The sequence below is a fragment of the Phlebotomus argentipes genome, unplaced genomic scaffold, assembly GCF_947086385.1.
Source record: "Phlebotomus argentipes unplaced genomic scaffold, Phlebotomus argentipes genome assembly scaffold_18, whole genome shotgun sequence".
Lineage (NCBI taxonomy): Eukaryota > Metazoa > Arthropoda > Insecta > Diptera > Psychodidae > Phlebotomus > Phlebotomus argentipes.
In genome coordinates this window covers 12,036,339-12,051,406 of record NW_026776177.1, presented here as the reverse complement: position 1 = coordinate 12,051,406, position 15,068 = coordinate 12,036,339, and the positions used below count along the sequence as shown (strand labels likewise).

General features: G+C 43.8%; 2 protein-coding genes across 5 annotated transcripts; one reads left to right on the top strand and one right to left on the bottom strand.

Annotated features, from left to right (window-relative positions):
• Nucleotides 1-758: 758 nt before the first annotated feature.
• Nucleotides 759-5,616, bottom strand: LOC132259935 (protein Aster-B-like). 4 transcript variants are annotated; one of them, XM_059757768.1, is made up of 9 exons: nt 5,450-5,616; nt 4,956-5,039; nt 4,410-4,870; nt 3,984-4,294; nt 3,787-3,924; nt 2,528-2,748; nt 1,881-2,461; nt 1,550-1,796; nt 759-1,487 (listed from the first exon to the last, which is right to left on the bottom strand). In XM_059757768.1, the coding sequence occupies exons 1-9, from the start codon at nt 5,485-5,487 to the stop codon at nt 1,286-1,288; spliced, it is 2,283 nt and encodes a 760-aa protein (XP_059613751.1). In that variant the 5' UTR covers nt 5,488-5,616; the 3' UTR covers nt 759-1,285. The 4 variants fall into 4 exon arrangements, with proteins under 4 accessions (XP_059613751.1, XP_059613752.1, XP_059613753.1 ...); XM_059757769.1 differs by having other exon boundaries at nt 2,528-2,742; XM_059757770.1 differs by having other exon boundaries at nt 2,528-2,700.
• Nucleotides 5,617-5,677: 61 nt separating this feature from the next.
• On the top strand, nt 5,678-14,882 carry LOC132260561 (PAS domain-containing serine/threonine-protein kinase). The gene is made up of 7 exons (XM_059758770.1): nt 5,678-5,794; nt 6,083-6,164; nt 6,232-6,305; nt 8,412-10,311; nt 10,379-11,492; nt 12,949-13,038; nt 14,369-14,882. Exons 1-7 carry the CDS (start codon nt 5,787-5,789, stop codon nt 14,479-14,481), a joined length of 3,381 nt encoding a protein of 1,126 aa, XP_059614753.1. The 5' UTR covers nt 5,678-5,786; the 3' UTR covers nt 14,482-14,882.
• The last annotated feature ends 186 nt before the right edge of the window (nt 14,883-15,068 follow it).

The window sequence follows — 15,068 nt, the reverse complement described above, 5'->3', positions numbered from 1 at the left end:
AATACAGTGAAAAAGAAAACCTGCGAAATATAATCGATATTACATAATGAGATCATGGAAATTTGGAGGAACAGCCAGATGAGTGATCTTCCACAGATCGAGATCGCTCGAGGCATTGCAAGAAGTCTTGCGTTATTCACGCAATTTCCTCCGTACATTATTTCATTCGGTGAAATTATTACTGAGTATGATAAATAATTATGGAACTTAAGACAGTGAAAAGGAAAATAAACACCTTGAGCGATGCGATGGAGTAATATTTAGACCACGACCTGTTCAACAATATAAGCACAGACATTTCTCTCAAAAATGTGTGACTCTCTCTGTGAGAGAAAGGGCAATTTGGATGTGTTTCTAAACAAAAATCGTTATAACATTTCTTATGCGGCAGCATTATGCAATATTCCACTAATATATTTCACTTTTTTAGGCATTTTTTTTTTGCTTTTTTCCTCTGTAGTCAACACACAACGGCCGAAAACTTTGACTTTGTGTAAATACAAAGCACACAGCGAGTTGATGTTTGTCTGCTTATCAGGGCTAATATGTACTGTGGCAATAACTCATCCGGAAGGAAGATTTCAATCGCATATCTGATATTTCTCTGCCCGTTTGTGAAATTCCTGTTTTTTATTTGCTATGAAAAATACCTCCTAAGCTCCAAATTCGCGCAGATTATATGACAAAAAGTGATATAATACGAAAAAAGTGAAAGAAACCAATTTGACTAGGAATTAAAACAATGCTCTTCAACTGGGAGATGGCGTGAGGACATGAATGAGATAACTTTTATTGAAATGCATTTCTTCATTGACACTCTTTCTTCAAACACCCTCAGATCTTCAACAATGTTTTCTCTATATTTACAACTAAAAGGGGAAAAAATATCTTATGGAATTGGAATACCATCTTTATACCGATTCATTTTATACCTATAAATCTATTAGCACTTCCAACAATTCGTGATACTAAAAGGTTAAGCATTTATGTGTCAATAGAAGGCTGATTTGTTAGATTTTCTTTCTCTTCTATAAAGTATTACAAATAATAAATACAATAAACCAAATGGAATCCTCATGATGAATACAATATACTTCACCGCAATATTTTTATATACTCTGTGCAGCCCTTTTTGGTGTTTCACATCATCACAACACACGAGATTTTTCAACTAACTTGCTTTGTTTAGCAAAAAAAATAATATGTATAATTTACATGCCGATATCAATCACACTACATTAAACAGTTCTGGTTTCATGAAGAAAACATTGTTTGCAATGATTTCCTATAACTCATCTTTGGCCATTGCACTGTTTTGGAGAAGAACTGTTGCATTTGTCACTATTTTCTCACACACCACACTCACTTTCTTCAGCAGTTCCACCGCAATCTGCAGAACTTTCTGCCATTTCACCATCTCCGCAGAATGCAAAGCCTCTTGTTGTTGCATCAGTTTGATCCAGTCATCGTGTGTTTTGGGAGGATCTCTGGAAACAAAAAGGGATGTTTGATCAGTTCTTGCGATTCACCATCAATCTTTTATTCTTACTTGAGTTGAAGAAAGTCAGGATAGCGATGTCTTCCCGCCTCACGCGTCTCCAAGTCCCACAGTTTTAGATAGAGTATCACATTGAGTAGAATCAGTGTTACCAGCAGGATAATTACGAACCACGACAGCGATTCGTACTTGATCTGCCGCGTTGCCACTTGATCTGTTGTTACAGCGATTTTCGCCGTAAACGGCACCTGTTTAGTCTTCGATGGCTCCTCAGTGGGCCTCTGTAAGGATGAATTGCCTGCAATCGGGAATCAATGGGTGTGTTAGATTATCATATCACAGAGAATGTACAAGCCTGCGTGGCCTGCGGGAGTCTATTTACCACGACGCGGTCTTCTGCCCTTCGCCTTGGCCGGTGGAATGCAATACTCATTCTGCAAAGCTCTCACAAGTGCCGTGTAGAAATCCTCCAGTCCATTCCACGTATTCTTCTCAATAAATCCCTTCACGAAGCCCCACACGGACTTCTTGTATTTGATCTGTGCATGCACAGAGAACATGGTGTGGTCATCCACTGTGCGCACGAGGCAATAATGCATTGTAGCGTAGAAACTGTCTGCATAGGGAATCCCAGCGTTGGATGAGTGAATGTCCACGGAATAAAGCTGTCCAGGCTGTGAGCATTCACGCAGAGTCTGCACTTCAGTCACATCAGTACTCTTGGGACCTACAGGCTGTGCCAAAGCCACCGTGAGCGTCACTGTACGCTGCTTCAGTCCATCTTCATTCGTCATCCAGTCACCGTGCACCATATTAGTCGTCTTGCGACCCTCGTGGAAGTTCTCGAGGAATTTTGACTTGGAGAATAACAGATTGAAGAGAATGTCCACATTTATTGGGAGGATTGTGTGAATCATCTGTCGTCCCTCATGCATTGATGTGCATTCTGGTTGTCCAATGAGGCTAGTAAGAAAGATTCTTTAGCTGAGAAGCTCATAAGGCAGAGAATTATAGTAAAGATAGACTCACTCCATATTTTTATCTTGCTCGGAATCACTGGTGTCGGACATGTCCGTTGGAATGTGCTTATTGGCAGTCTCTTCACTTCTTCGCGAGCCTTTCTGCAATCTCTTCTGACCACCTGTGGAACTGCTCTCGCCCTTCGATGGCATTTCACCCGTCGCAGCTGGATCACTCGACGTCTGATTATTGATAGATGCCATCATATCACTCTCTGGATTACTCTGTTCCTTTTGGGTGTCGAAAAACACAAAAGACATACACACACACACACCGTTAATTTACTATCAGTTCGAGGGGTGATGATTCACAATTAATTACATAGAGCAGTTGGAGGAAAGCAGGAAAATTTTGTATGGACAACGACAAACCCCTCGATTTCAAGTATGTAACGATCAGCCCAGTCTAGTTATCTTATCACACAGTCCTCATGCCCAGTGATTAATTTCAAAATTCCCCCTCACATCAGCCGAAAATTGTGATAAGCGAAGTGTCTAGCCTAGTTTATGGGAGCTTGGCTTCCTTTCGCAGTATTTTGTCAGACCTTATTTTACACAATAACAGTGACAAACAGCGACCGAGCAAAGATCTTTTAGACTATTTAAATACTGAGGTTGGATAATCAAAAAAAAAAAAAAACATTATCTTCATCTTAAAGAACTCTACGCAGACTTTGGATTTATAGCAAAATAGTTCGTCGAACTTATGGCTTGATTTTACGTTATGTCATTTTCAAAGACATAATAATTAACACGAAAAATTCTCTGAAATTCGGTTGTTGTCAACAAAGCGTTGAACGTCGCGAATTTAATCGCATCCTCATGTTATTTTGGTTACAGCCACGATTACACGTGCATAAATTCACAGATATGAAGTCACATTTTCTCTCACAAATAACCGAAGTATTGAAAATATCTGCAAAACTCTTCAATAGGCGCTGATCTTCATAATCTTATAGCCCTATAAGATCTTATACAATCATACGATTTTTGTTGCTGTCGATATTTACAAAAAATGCAAACACATAATATGGCTACATAAATATGCTATCTAATGAAAAAACAGAGAAGGAGTTAAAAGCTTTGGATAACTTGCACTTTTACAAAATGGAACTACACAAGATTCATTCATTCACATTTTCATCAAGATGTTGTAGTCTTGATCTTTACTTCTGTACTACAATTGAGGTCAACACTTTCCACGATTCACACTTTTCCCCACTTAACTTATTGATTTTGCGCTACTGCGCTCTTTGACTGATCACATACCTCAGAAATACTGTCTGTAGATATTTTCAATTTGTCCATTTGCTGATTTCCTTTCGGATAGTCACGATCTTCGTATGGATCAATATAATCCTCATCGTCACTCGTTAATCCAAGTTCGTCACCATAGCAATTGTGCACCTGAAAATACCCAGTCGATAGTTAATTGTAGACTTGTGGAGGACAAGTGCACAACTCACCCATTGCCACATCTCCTGTGGCTGCATCTGCTTGTCCATGAGGGCATTTTGCCACACGCGGAAGAGCATCAAATACGCCTTATCGCGCGTCGCGAAGGACGTGAGAAAATGCTTATCACTATCTGTGCACACGAGAATCGCATTTGGTATCACGCGGGCGGTCTTCTCCTTCGTGATGGATGTCACATCCTTCCACTTGATGGACAATGATGTTTCCCAGCGAAAAATGTTGGCGTAGAAGCAGAGGAAGTTCTGTGACACGTACAATCGACCGTGGACTAAAATGTCTTTCTGCAGAGCACACGAGTAATCTGAGGACAGTGGAATCGATATTATAGAAATTATAATTTCATATTGATGAGCTCACGAAAGGTCAAACTTTACGGGAAGTGATATTTAGAATTCTAAGCATTGTTTCTGGCTCACCGACAACAAGACGTTCATCATCTGGCACTCCCTTGAAGAGCTTCTTGAAGTCCTCAGATCGGGATTTGTACGTGGGATACAAGACACTGTACCAGGATTTCTTTTTCGCTCTTTCAGACACTTTCGATGTGCTCTTGGGCCGTTCGATTTCCTGCGAGGCCGATCGATTCAGCGGTGTTCCTTCGTTGAGATTCTGCTTCTCCTCGGGATGTCGCAGCCTGACCTCTTCGCCGCTGTCCGAAGGACGCTCCAGTGGTGCTGGGACGCTCAAGTGCGTTTCACTCTTGGAGTGCTCCTTCGACGAAGTGCTCTTGCCGTCCGTGGAAGAGGGACTGGGACTTCGTCTGCGCAACAGTGGCGATGCCTGAAGAACTGTGCCGCTGGTGAATGAGATTGCCTGACTAATGCTGTTGCCCAGAACATCTTGAGAGCCCGCCAGGAGATCCTCGACTGATTTTCGCCTGAAACGACCGCACAAAAGGTATCTTATTAGCATCCAATTGTGATGTAACACGGCCTGAAAAGGACATTCTCCTTCATACTTACTCAGCTCTAGCGATGTCATTGTTATCAACAGTGTTTGAATTGGTATCGGGCGAGTTATCAGATGAGTCTCGTGTTTCTTTGTGCCTTTGTAATCGTATCAAAAGCATTTTCAGCACGTGAAATAAGCCATAAACAAGACATAATGGAAAGAAACAAAATCCCAAATTAAACACAAATCAATATAAAGTGAAATGCAAATTATTTTATGTGATAACAGAACAATAAAGGCATATCAAGGTAGAACTGGAAAATATAGTGTGACTTGATGCAGAAAGTTTCACTCCCGGACTACAAAACTGAGTCACTGAACCGAATTGTGTGTGAATTAAAACCACTGGCAAATCTAATTAGCACCACGACAAAAACTTTTTGGTGATAATTGTGCAATATATTTCACGAAATAGAAAGAAAAGAGGCAGAAAAAGTGAGAAAAGGGGCGAAATTCGGTGATGTACGGAATATTTTTAATGTTGTTCCTGGGTTAGAATACTTACATGGATGAATTTTTAGTCTTGCTCTGCTTAAAATTCATGCCAGACAGCCCCAGACGAAGCAAAACCCCCTTATTTCACCTTCTCATGCACTTTCGCAGCAATTAAGCATGATTTCACAGGGATTTCTTCGTTTTTAATAACCTGGGCAAACAATCACAACAGCAAACTGACAAAGACTGACATTGCCGCCATTTGTATAACACTTTTGGGCGCTTTTTTCGAGCAGTTTCATATGGCGCTGAATTTTTCCTGTGATAATTTGTCCGCTTGTTTTGCTCCAAAATTTCTCTGTTTCTCCCGTGATTTTTCATAATATTTTCCTGTTAATCCCTCCACGATGAGTGGGTGAGTAAGACATTCTGTTAAAACGACATTCTTCAGTGGTTTTGGGCTGATATCCTTTGCCTATTGGTTTGAGGTTATGCCTCTTATGTTTACAAAACAACTCATTTTCCGATGTGTTCTTTGCGCAAACTCCTTTGTGAAAATCGATTTTCCTACATTGCGATAGTATTGTGCAAAATAAAACAATCTCTTTTGACACTCTTCACACAATAATCGTGAAAATTTTGTGTTTTCCTGGTGTGCCTAAGATCGGTGGTGTTTTCATGGGCACTTTACTGTTCGTTGCAGATTCTGGGAGTCTCCGGAACGCGAGACCCACTTCGACATAGTGTCGAGGGAGTCCTTTGATGTGTCAAGCACTCCAAAGTCGGTGAGTTAAAGGCGCGCCTCCATTTGCCTGACAAGGCATTAAAGTTTCTTTCCTGTGGCTTTTGCAGCGATTCCCGAAGTTTCCGGACGAATCCCAACGCCTGAGGAGGAATTTGTACATCTCCCCCATTCAGGATTACAGGTATAGAATATATTGATATCCACGTTCTCAACTCGCTGTCTGCGCTAGACAAATAATGGGGCGATAAAGCAGGTGAAAAGCGGATAAGTGGCCAGTAAAGCTTCTCCGTGTGAGGGAGATAATAATAGAAATAGATTTTATATCGTCACTCCGGCCATCGCGAGCCCGTTAAGAGGCGCCCCCCTTCCTCATATACACAGAGCGAGAGAGAGAGTTGGGCTTGATGAATCATTTCGAGTTGAGTTGCTGTCGGGAGCGGTGTCTTGTTTGTCCTCCGGAGACGTTCTATCGATTGCCTCCACCCGCCTACAAAGTGTGAGGATTCCGCAGCGGCACCCGAATGTCTGTGCCGCTCAAGTGATTGATTTCTCGCGCTCTAGCATTTCCCAGAAGCGCTCTTTTATCTGTTGCTCGTAAAGTCACGAGAGTGATTTGGCTGAAATCGTTGCTCTTTATCTATTTCTGGTGCGCGAGTGACAAATCCGCACTTCTGTGTGTGCGAAACGGACTTGTCCCATTTTCACGCGTATTCCCGCGGTGTAGGAGAAAAAGGAGAATATTGTGGAACGGAGAAAAATCATTGGAAAACTATCAAGGTAGTTTTGTTGGAAATTTCTTGGCAAATGCCAGTCAGAAATGCTATAATTCACCGAAATCACCCTGAAAATGTGTTCTTGGAGGAAATTCATGTGGAAAATTTGCACTGGTGAATAAGAAATCTCAACTCCCACGAGCCTGAACTTGAGGCTTCGCTCCTGCGTGAAAATCAATAGCAAATTGAAATGGGTGGGTTTTTGCGATTCCCTCCTAAAGGCATATCATTTGCATTATTCATTTGCCATACGCAGGAAAAGTGCCCCAAAGTGGTTGTTTTGGGGCGCTGAGGAAATTAATTCACTCCACTGCTCTCTCTCTCACTCGAGCGGCTGTATATCGATCCTCACCGAGTCATTTGCATGAAGATTAATTCGTCCACAGATTAGAGACAACGATGTTAATTGGCTTCATTGACGATTTTTGGCATGAAGAAAGTATGTTGTTGTTTCTTTGGTGAAATTTATGATCCGTTAACATTTGGTGAAATTGAAATTTATCGCTTCTCTTCGCGCGGCCTGCGGCAACAGAATGTCTTTTCAGCCAATTCTGTCCACCTATTCGCGCTATCACAATGTGGGGATAAAAAGAAAGAGAGTGGCACGTGTGACGAGGACTAAAATTAACCACTCCTTTCATTCTGCATTTTATCATCCTCAAGGTTCTTTTTTCTGCTCCAGTCACTCTCACTTTATTTATTCAGAGAGACTTCCACTTCAAGGGTCATCATTGTTGTTATGTTTCGCTTTTTTACAATTAGCCTGAGAAAGGAGCGCTCGATGGGGGCAATTTCAGGGGCGTAAACACATAAAAAGGCATTGCGTGAAGCACTTTCAATTGCGACTGAGTGAAATTCGTGAATTTAGGGAACATTGGAGCAATTTAGATGTTTTCTTTTTGACATATAAATTTCTCGTAAAAGAGATGTGCTACAAAATATCACAAAAAGGTTCATTCAAAGCCTGAATAATACGAAGAGTGTAACTATAAAAATACAATGTTCCTCCAATGGTGTTCAGAGAAGACATAAAACCCTCATAGAACATTTTGTTATCCACCCACACCTGTTCATAATAACTCCAATCTCCTCTAAACCTGTGCGTTTTTGTTGGGGCAAAATAACACACTATAAATGCCAGAAAGAGCGTTTTGAAACGGAGGAAAAATCATGAATAATTAAGTGAAAAGTCCCAAGAGACAGCAAAAATATACGCAACTCTTTAATTTACCCACCCATTAAAACATGTTAGACAAATTATGAAATGGGTCGTTTCTAAATATTTCTGCTCTATACGACGACGCTCAGAAAGTGTGGAGTTCAGAGACCCTCAAGTGAAGCGTTTTCCATTGGGAAACTGGGTGTTTTTCTGCCAAATCCGATTTTGTCGTCATGTGAATTAATTATGAGAGTGTTTTGTCGCTTAAACGGAAAATATAATCCGTTTTCTCTATGAAATATTCACGTTGTATTTGGTGTGCTGTTCTCAGGTTTTCGCTTTCTTTTGCTTACAGATTTCGCACTCCTCGTCAGAAGTGTCGGCTGTCCTTTGAGTATCCACAAAGTGTTCCTGGACGAGTGTCTGAGTGTTCCGATGGTCGGGCGAATGTGAGAAGATTGCTTCATTGGCGCCAGAAGCGTCTCAGCATGGAGAAGATCCGCGTTGACGGTGCCAATGGGGTGCGCTTCACAGCTAGGAGGGCGAAGGGATGCTTCACGCCCGGCAGCACGGGCAGCCCCTTCACCAGTGGCTCGCTGGTGGCTTCCGCTGCCTCGGAATCACTGATGCGCATCCCAAAGTCTGAGATCAATCCCAACAAGGCGGTCTTCACCATTGACTCGAAGACATCTCAGATCCTGATTGTGAATAACAATGCTTGTCAGCTGCTGGGCTACAGTTCGAGAGAGCTGTGTGAGATGCAATTTGGGACGCTGCTGGCCAACAAGAACAAGCAGCATGTGTCCGCGCTGGCGGAAGGACAGCTGAATAGCGAGGATGGAACGATGGTGCTGTTGAGTGGGAAAGTGGTTGAGATGAATACGAAGGGCGGCACGCCGATTGCTGTCAGCCTGTGGATTCGGCAGATTGACTCGGAGGGCAGATGTCTGGCCGTGGCGGAACCGGTGGAGCGTCGGGTGGCTGAATTGGTGATTGACAGAACAGGATTTATAATATCTGGAGACTATGAGGCACTCTTACTGTTTCAACTCGACACGGCGGATCAATTTAAAGGGATGGACGTTACTAGTCTCATCCCAGCCATTCATTTGCCCGATCCGGAGAGCACTGGAGCCATTCCGAAGCATGTGAGAAAGCAGAAAGCCACTGGTAGAACGTACGATGGAATCTCCTTTCCGCTCTGTCTCATGATTACGCGCCAGGAGGCCAGTGAAGAGGAGGAAGCTACCCCACCGCTCTTCACAGTCACCATTTGGGTGTTCACCAATCTCAGCGGTCTGATGGTGATTGAAGAAACAGGCGTGATCGAATCCTGCAACCATCACTTCTCCATGCTGATGTTCGGCTATGCTCAGAGCAAGATTCTGGGGCAGCATATCACGAAGATCGTTCCCAACTTTGGCCAGGAACTCGAGTATGTGGGATATAATCGAAGTAGGAATGCCACAATCTCTTCGCTGGGCAATGAGGAGTCAGAGACAGAAACTGATCCGGTTTACGTGGACAGAACGGACACTATGTCCAATTCTGCTGACGCTGGCAAGGTTTGTCTGGACTTTACGTCGTCCAAAGTGAGCTGCTCGGCAATCTCTGAACTTTCTGATGACATGAGCAATCTCAAATCATTGTCTAGTGACACACGATCGGATTTGGAGGCCTCAAATGTGGCTGTGATAGCCAAATCTGTGTCTGATCATGTGCTGGCAGCGGAGAATTATGAGAATAACAAGAATGTGGCCAATACGGTGAATAGTTTGATAAATGCCGAGTGTATGGGCTTCGCGAAGGAATTGAATTGTGCTCCTGTTGTGCCACCACCTGATCCGGATCTCCTGACGCCCGTCAATGAAACAGATAGAAGTTACTTGAGTGCCACATCGCAGCCGGAGGAATTGAATAACTTGTCGCAGGGCGGCAGGAAACCACAACCGCCCAGCAGCAGGAATGTTATGGAGGTGAGGAGATCATCAGGCACCAGAAAGAGTCAGTTGCCGTTCACGGATGGGAAGTACAAGGGTGAGGCGATTCACTGTGACGGGAATATCATCGATATCTTGTATACAATTTCAAGTCAGACACTTCCGTGTGGCGGGAAAGTTTACTGTGTGTGGATCTGCAGAGATCCGGACACGGATTATGAGTTGAATGACGAAGAGGAGCGTCATCAGAACCTCACATTGACTTTCAACAGTGTCACCAGCACAGTTGAGAATTCTCTAGGACAAGCGATTAAGGTGAGAAAGTGTAGTGTAATCGTTCTAATCCAGTGTAGATCTAACAGAGAGTTCTCGATTGTTTCAGGTCACTGCAGCTCAGAACACCAGCCGTCCCAATTCCATGTCCCTGGTGTCCCAGTGCGAGGAGGAGCAGATTAACGGGGAGTTCAGCAAGCACTACACGACGCTAAAGCAGATTGGGAAGGGTGCTTATGGATATGTGAAGATGGCATACAGGAATTCGGATCGATTACTGGTGATTGCCAAGTTCATCCTGAAGGAGAAGCTCTGTCCGCAATTCATGGTGACGACGGATGAGAAGCGCGAAGTGCCGATGGAAGTGTACCTGCTCACGACAGTGAAGCATCCCAATATTGTGCAAGTGCTGGACATCTTTGAGAACGACAAGTTCTTCCAGTTGGTGATGGAGAAACACGGTTCGGGCATGGATTTGTTTGAATTCATCGACCGACTGCCGATGATGGATGAGAAGCTGGGATGTTTCATCTTCAGACAAATTGCAGCCGCGGTGGATTACTTGCACAGCCTGAAGATTCTTCATCGTGACATCAAGGATGAGAACATTATCATTGATCACAATTTCCACGTGAAGCTGATTGACTTCGGATCGGCGACATTCATGGAAGAGGGCCGACTGTTCTCCACCTTCTTCGGCACCACTGAGTACTGCAGTCCGGAGGTTTTGGCGGGAAATAAGTACGCCGGTCCGGAGTTGGAGATGTGGTCTCTGGGCGTAACCTTGTACGTGATAATGTTCTTTGAGAATCCCTTTGTTGATGTCGAGGAGACGCTGCATTCGGAGCTTGTGATGCCGCACAAAGTGTCACCAGGACTGGAGGCGCTGCTAATCTCAATGCTGGATAAGAATCCGAAGACACGCTGCACAATGAAGCATCTGATGAGTGATCCTTGGCTGACGCAGGAAATCAATACGACTATGTTCAATTTCTCGTGGATTGTGCCGTGTGAGCCGCATGAGGAGAATCCAGAGAAGTACTACACTGGCCAGATTTACTCCAGCACTACAGCGTTATCCACAACATCGCCGCATGATAGTCTCTCGCTGGCGGATGACGATTCCATGATCGACGCCGAGGGCGATGATGAGGAAGAGGATGCTGATGAGGAGGAGGACGAGGCGAGTCTCCCGTCGCAGAATGAGCAGGGCTTCATGAGAGGTGAGTCCCGTTTAATACTGTTTAGCTTTATGTGATGGTGAATCGAAACAATGCCAAGAGTTAAATGAAGTCAAGTACCTAAAGAATTTACACAAGGATTTTTCTTGAGATGTTGTATTACTCTGACTTCCGAAATACGGTGAAATTTTGGGAGTGATTAAAAGAAACAAAATGTTTTTCTAAAAATTTACGCAATTTATTTACTGATTGGTCATTTTTGACTGATTTTCATGGGGAAATGGGAGTGGAATTATAACTATTCCTAAGAGCGTATAAAGGAAATATCGAGAAAACGATAATGGGTTAATGTGTGTATATGAAGTGCTGGTTTTTCGATACCGTTTGTTCAGTACTTTTGTGTCCATGCAAATCGAGTTTGTCAGTCTCTGAGTGCCTGCTGGATGATCATTTAGTGCTTAACCTTTGGTGAGATCGTGCTAAAAGTTGAAATCTTTGGTAATCCTGAGTGGTTTTGCGGCAAAATGAGTAGACGAACTGCTGGTGAGGGACGTGCAAGTCATCCAGGAGGAGGATCTTCCTCAGATGACGATGGAAGGCATCCCGATGGCAGACGGAGGACTCCTTTGAGCAAGCAGATTGATGATGCGACCGACGCTAGTGTGGACGATATCATGAGAGACATTCGCGCTATGCTGATGACGCTGCGGGTCAGGCAGACTTCCCTGAATCCCAACAATCTGAACTTCTACCATCAAATTGATGAGGAGCTGAGGCACATCCCTCGCACCGAAATCGAGAGAATTCAGGGGGAGATGCTGGAGTTTTTGCGCAACAAGAAGAATGAAGAAGAAAGGAAATAAAATTGCTATGATGGATTTTTGTGAAAAGATTTTCGGAATGAATTAAATGCCAGATGTTTTCTCTCTGCTTTATACCTGAGTTTAAACTTCCTCAGCTGTTCGGGGTGGAATTCCGAGAATTGGGACTGTTGAGGGTGTCTTTCCAGGTAGAGAATTTCGTGTCCTTCACTCATTCGCACTCCGAACTTTGCCCTTAGCGGTTGATTTCTGTGTGAGCTCTCTACAAGTTTGTGCTGCGCCGAGAATGGACAGTGATCCGGGTGACCAGGGAGAGCAGCAGCGGAGGGATGAGACCGTCAGCCGAGTGACACTGAAGATGGACACTTTGGCTGAGGTGCTGACGGCTTTCCGGGAGCTTCTTCGTGAGCTGAGAGCAGAGCAGAACGCCAGACCCACTCTGACGCCCAGCAACTTGGGTTTTCATCTCATGCTGGACGAGGAATTCAGGCGCTTGTCTCGCGATGAGGTTCAAGCTCTCAAGCTTGACTTGCTGAATTTGGTTAGGACCAAACACAGGGATGAATAAAGATTCTGTCTCTTGAATCCACTCTAAACAGTTGTCTTTTTATTACTGAACTCTCATCAAATGCCTTAAATTGTGATGTGAAACTGATGTTATTTCTCTTTGTTTGCAGCAAAGGCTTCAGGGGCAGCCAAGGATCGGGCGGAGGGCACAGTGGCGACTGTCCAGGGTGATTGCGAAGCTGCGGAGGCGCCGAGCGAAGGTAACGCGCCCGCGAGTGTGTTGATGTGTGTAAATAGTTGTTGTGAGGGCGAGCGCCTGGCCTTTGTACATAGTCACCCCTTTGCTGAGGACAAGTACGCCATCCGACGAATCAGTCACGCCAAGAAGAGTCACCGGTCGAAGCGCCCGCACTTCCGGCACTCCTTCCGAGGCGATCTGGACGGCAACTGCAGCTATTCCGACGTGAGCATCACGCCGGCCGACGAAGAGCTCATGTCGAAGTCGGTGACGGAGCTGGAAATGGATCCGGTGACTGTGGATCCGCGCAAGGAGATCAGCACAGAAGCTCTGCCCTCGGCCAAGGCGATGTGCATGCTGAAGAGTGAGGCGCTGGCGCTGTCAAAGTCGGAGAATAACATCTTCGAGAAGCAATCTGGAGTGTCGATCTTCGATGTCGTGAGCATGAGTGACTTGAACGAACCGCCCGCCTTCCCGGCCTACATGAATGATCTGTCCAAGACGCAGATACTGAATCACATCAGCAGCGAGGAACTCATGATGGCTCCGACGGTCGCCTCTGGCGCCGTGCGATACAATCCGGAGGATCTCAGTGAGGCCCTCACGAGTGACTAGAGTGCGCTCGCCTTCTCTGTCCACCCTTTTCCTCCTGTTGTGTTGCTGTCCTTGTCCAAAGCTGGGGACGTTGGGGACTGCGGCGAGCTTCTGCATTGCTTGCGAATGGAATTGAGTGACTTTCTTGCCTCCTGCAATTGTGGCTGTCTTTGAATCTAAGCTATGCCCCATTTTTAATTGATTTGTGAAACCAATGAGGACTACTTTGGACTCCAAGTTGACTTTAAGAACACAATGACTGTTGATCATTATTATGATTTAAGCACAGAAACACGATCTGGATACTATAAAGAAGCAGAAATTTTCTAGATTCCAAACTAAACTCGAATTTCTGTCCAAAATAGTCCGACTTTCCATGGAAAACATCAATCAATCTTCAAGTGAATCATTCCTATCATCCCAGTAGTGTCACTGCCACAAACTGACGATTTTCAGTGCAATTCTGACTGCTGCGAAAGGTTCCTTCAACAGAGAAATAGATAAATATCCGAGTGCCAAGAAAAATTGCTGTTGAATCCCTGGCAGACTGAATTGCATACTCACCAGATGCAGAAGCCGTCTCAGTTGTTGACCCCTCGGCATTGCCCCGTATTTTGTTCGTCAGTTGATGGGAAAAGTGTGAATTTGTGTCGGTGTCTTGTGCGACTTTGTTTGGCTGCCAAGCGAGTGGTGCGATTGTGTTGCCTTAGCGAGAGTGGACAGGCTTCTTATGATTGGGTGGTTTTTCTTCTCATTAGGGGTAGTTTTGTACTCTGGTCCGGACAAGGCGACGTCCTTTGAAATACTGCGCGTGACGAGGCGCTGGGAGGCTCTCTATGACGACGATGATAGTTGGGAGGATGACGATTGATTGGGAATTGTGTGTCAAGAGAATTTACAACTGTTTGTGATAATCAATTAATTTTGAGCGATAAGGTGTATAAAAACAACATTGTCTTTTAGTAGGAAAATTATGCAATTGATCAATGAGATCGACAAGAGAGAAAGAGAGAATTGTATGACGATATGTTTGAACAGCAGATCAAAAGAAGAAAAGATGAAAATTACGATGAGAGGAGTTCATTAAGATTTATATATTTAAAAGCAAAAAAGCAATGATAGAAACAACTAAAGAAACAAATTTCTTGCACGAAAAACTTAAAATGTTACCTTCTCTCGCATTGTAGTTGAAACAAAACAAAAAAAAACATTAATAAAGAGCGAAACAAAGAATTTAGAGTGCAAGATGCAAAATATTAGATAAAAAAGAAATCACTGCGCATTATTTTCCTCGTAGAATGGTTTTCCTCTTCTTCGACTCTTTCCTTAGAAATTAGTGTGAATATTTAATGAAAAAAATACATGAAAAGAATTATATGAAAATCACACAACTTCAGTACAATAATGACAAGAAAATAAAAAAGAAACAAGCAAATTTGTAGATGAATCGAGTGAGAA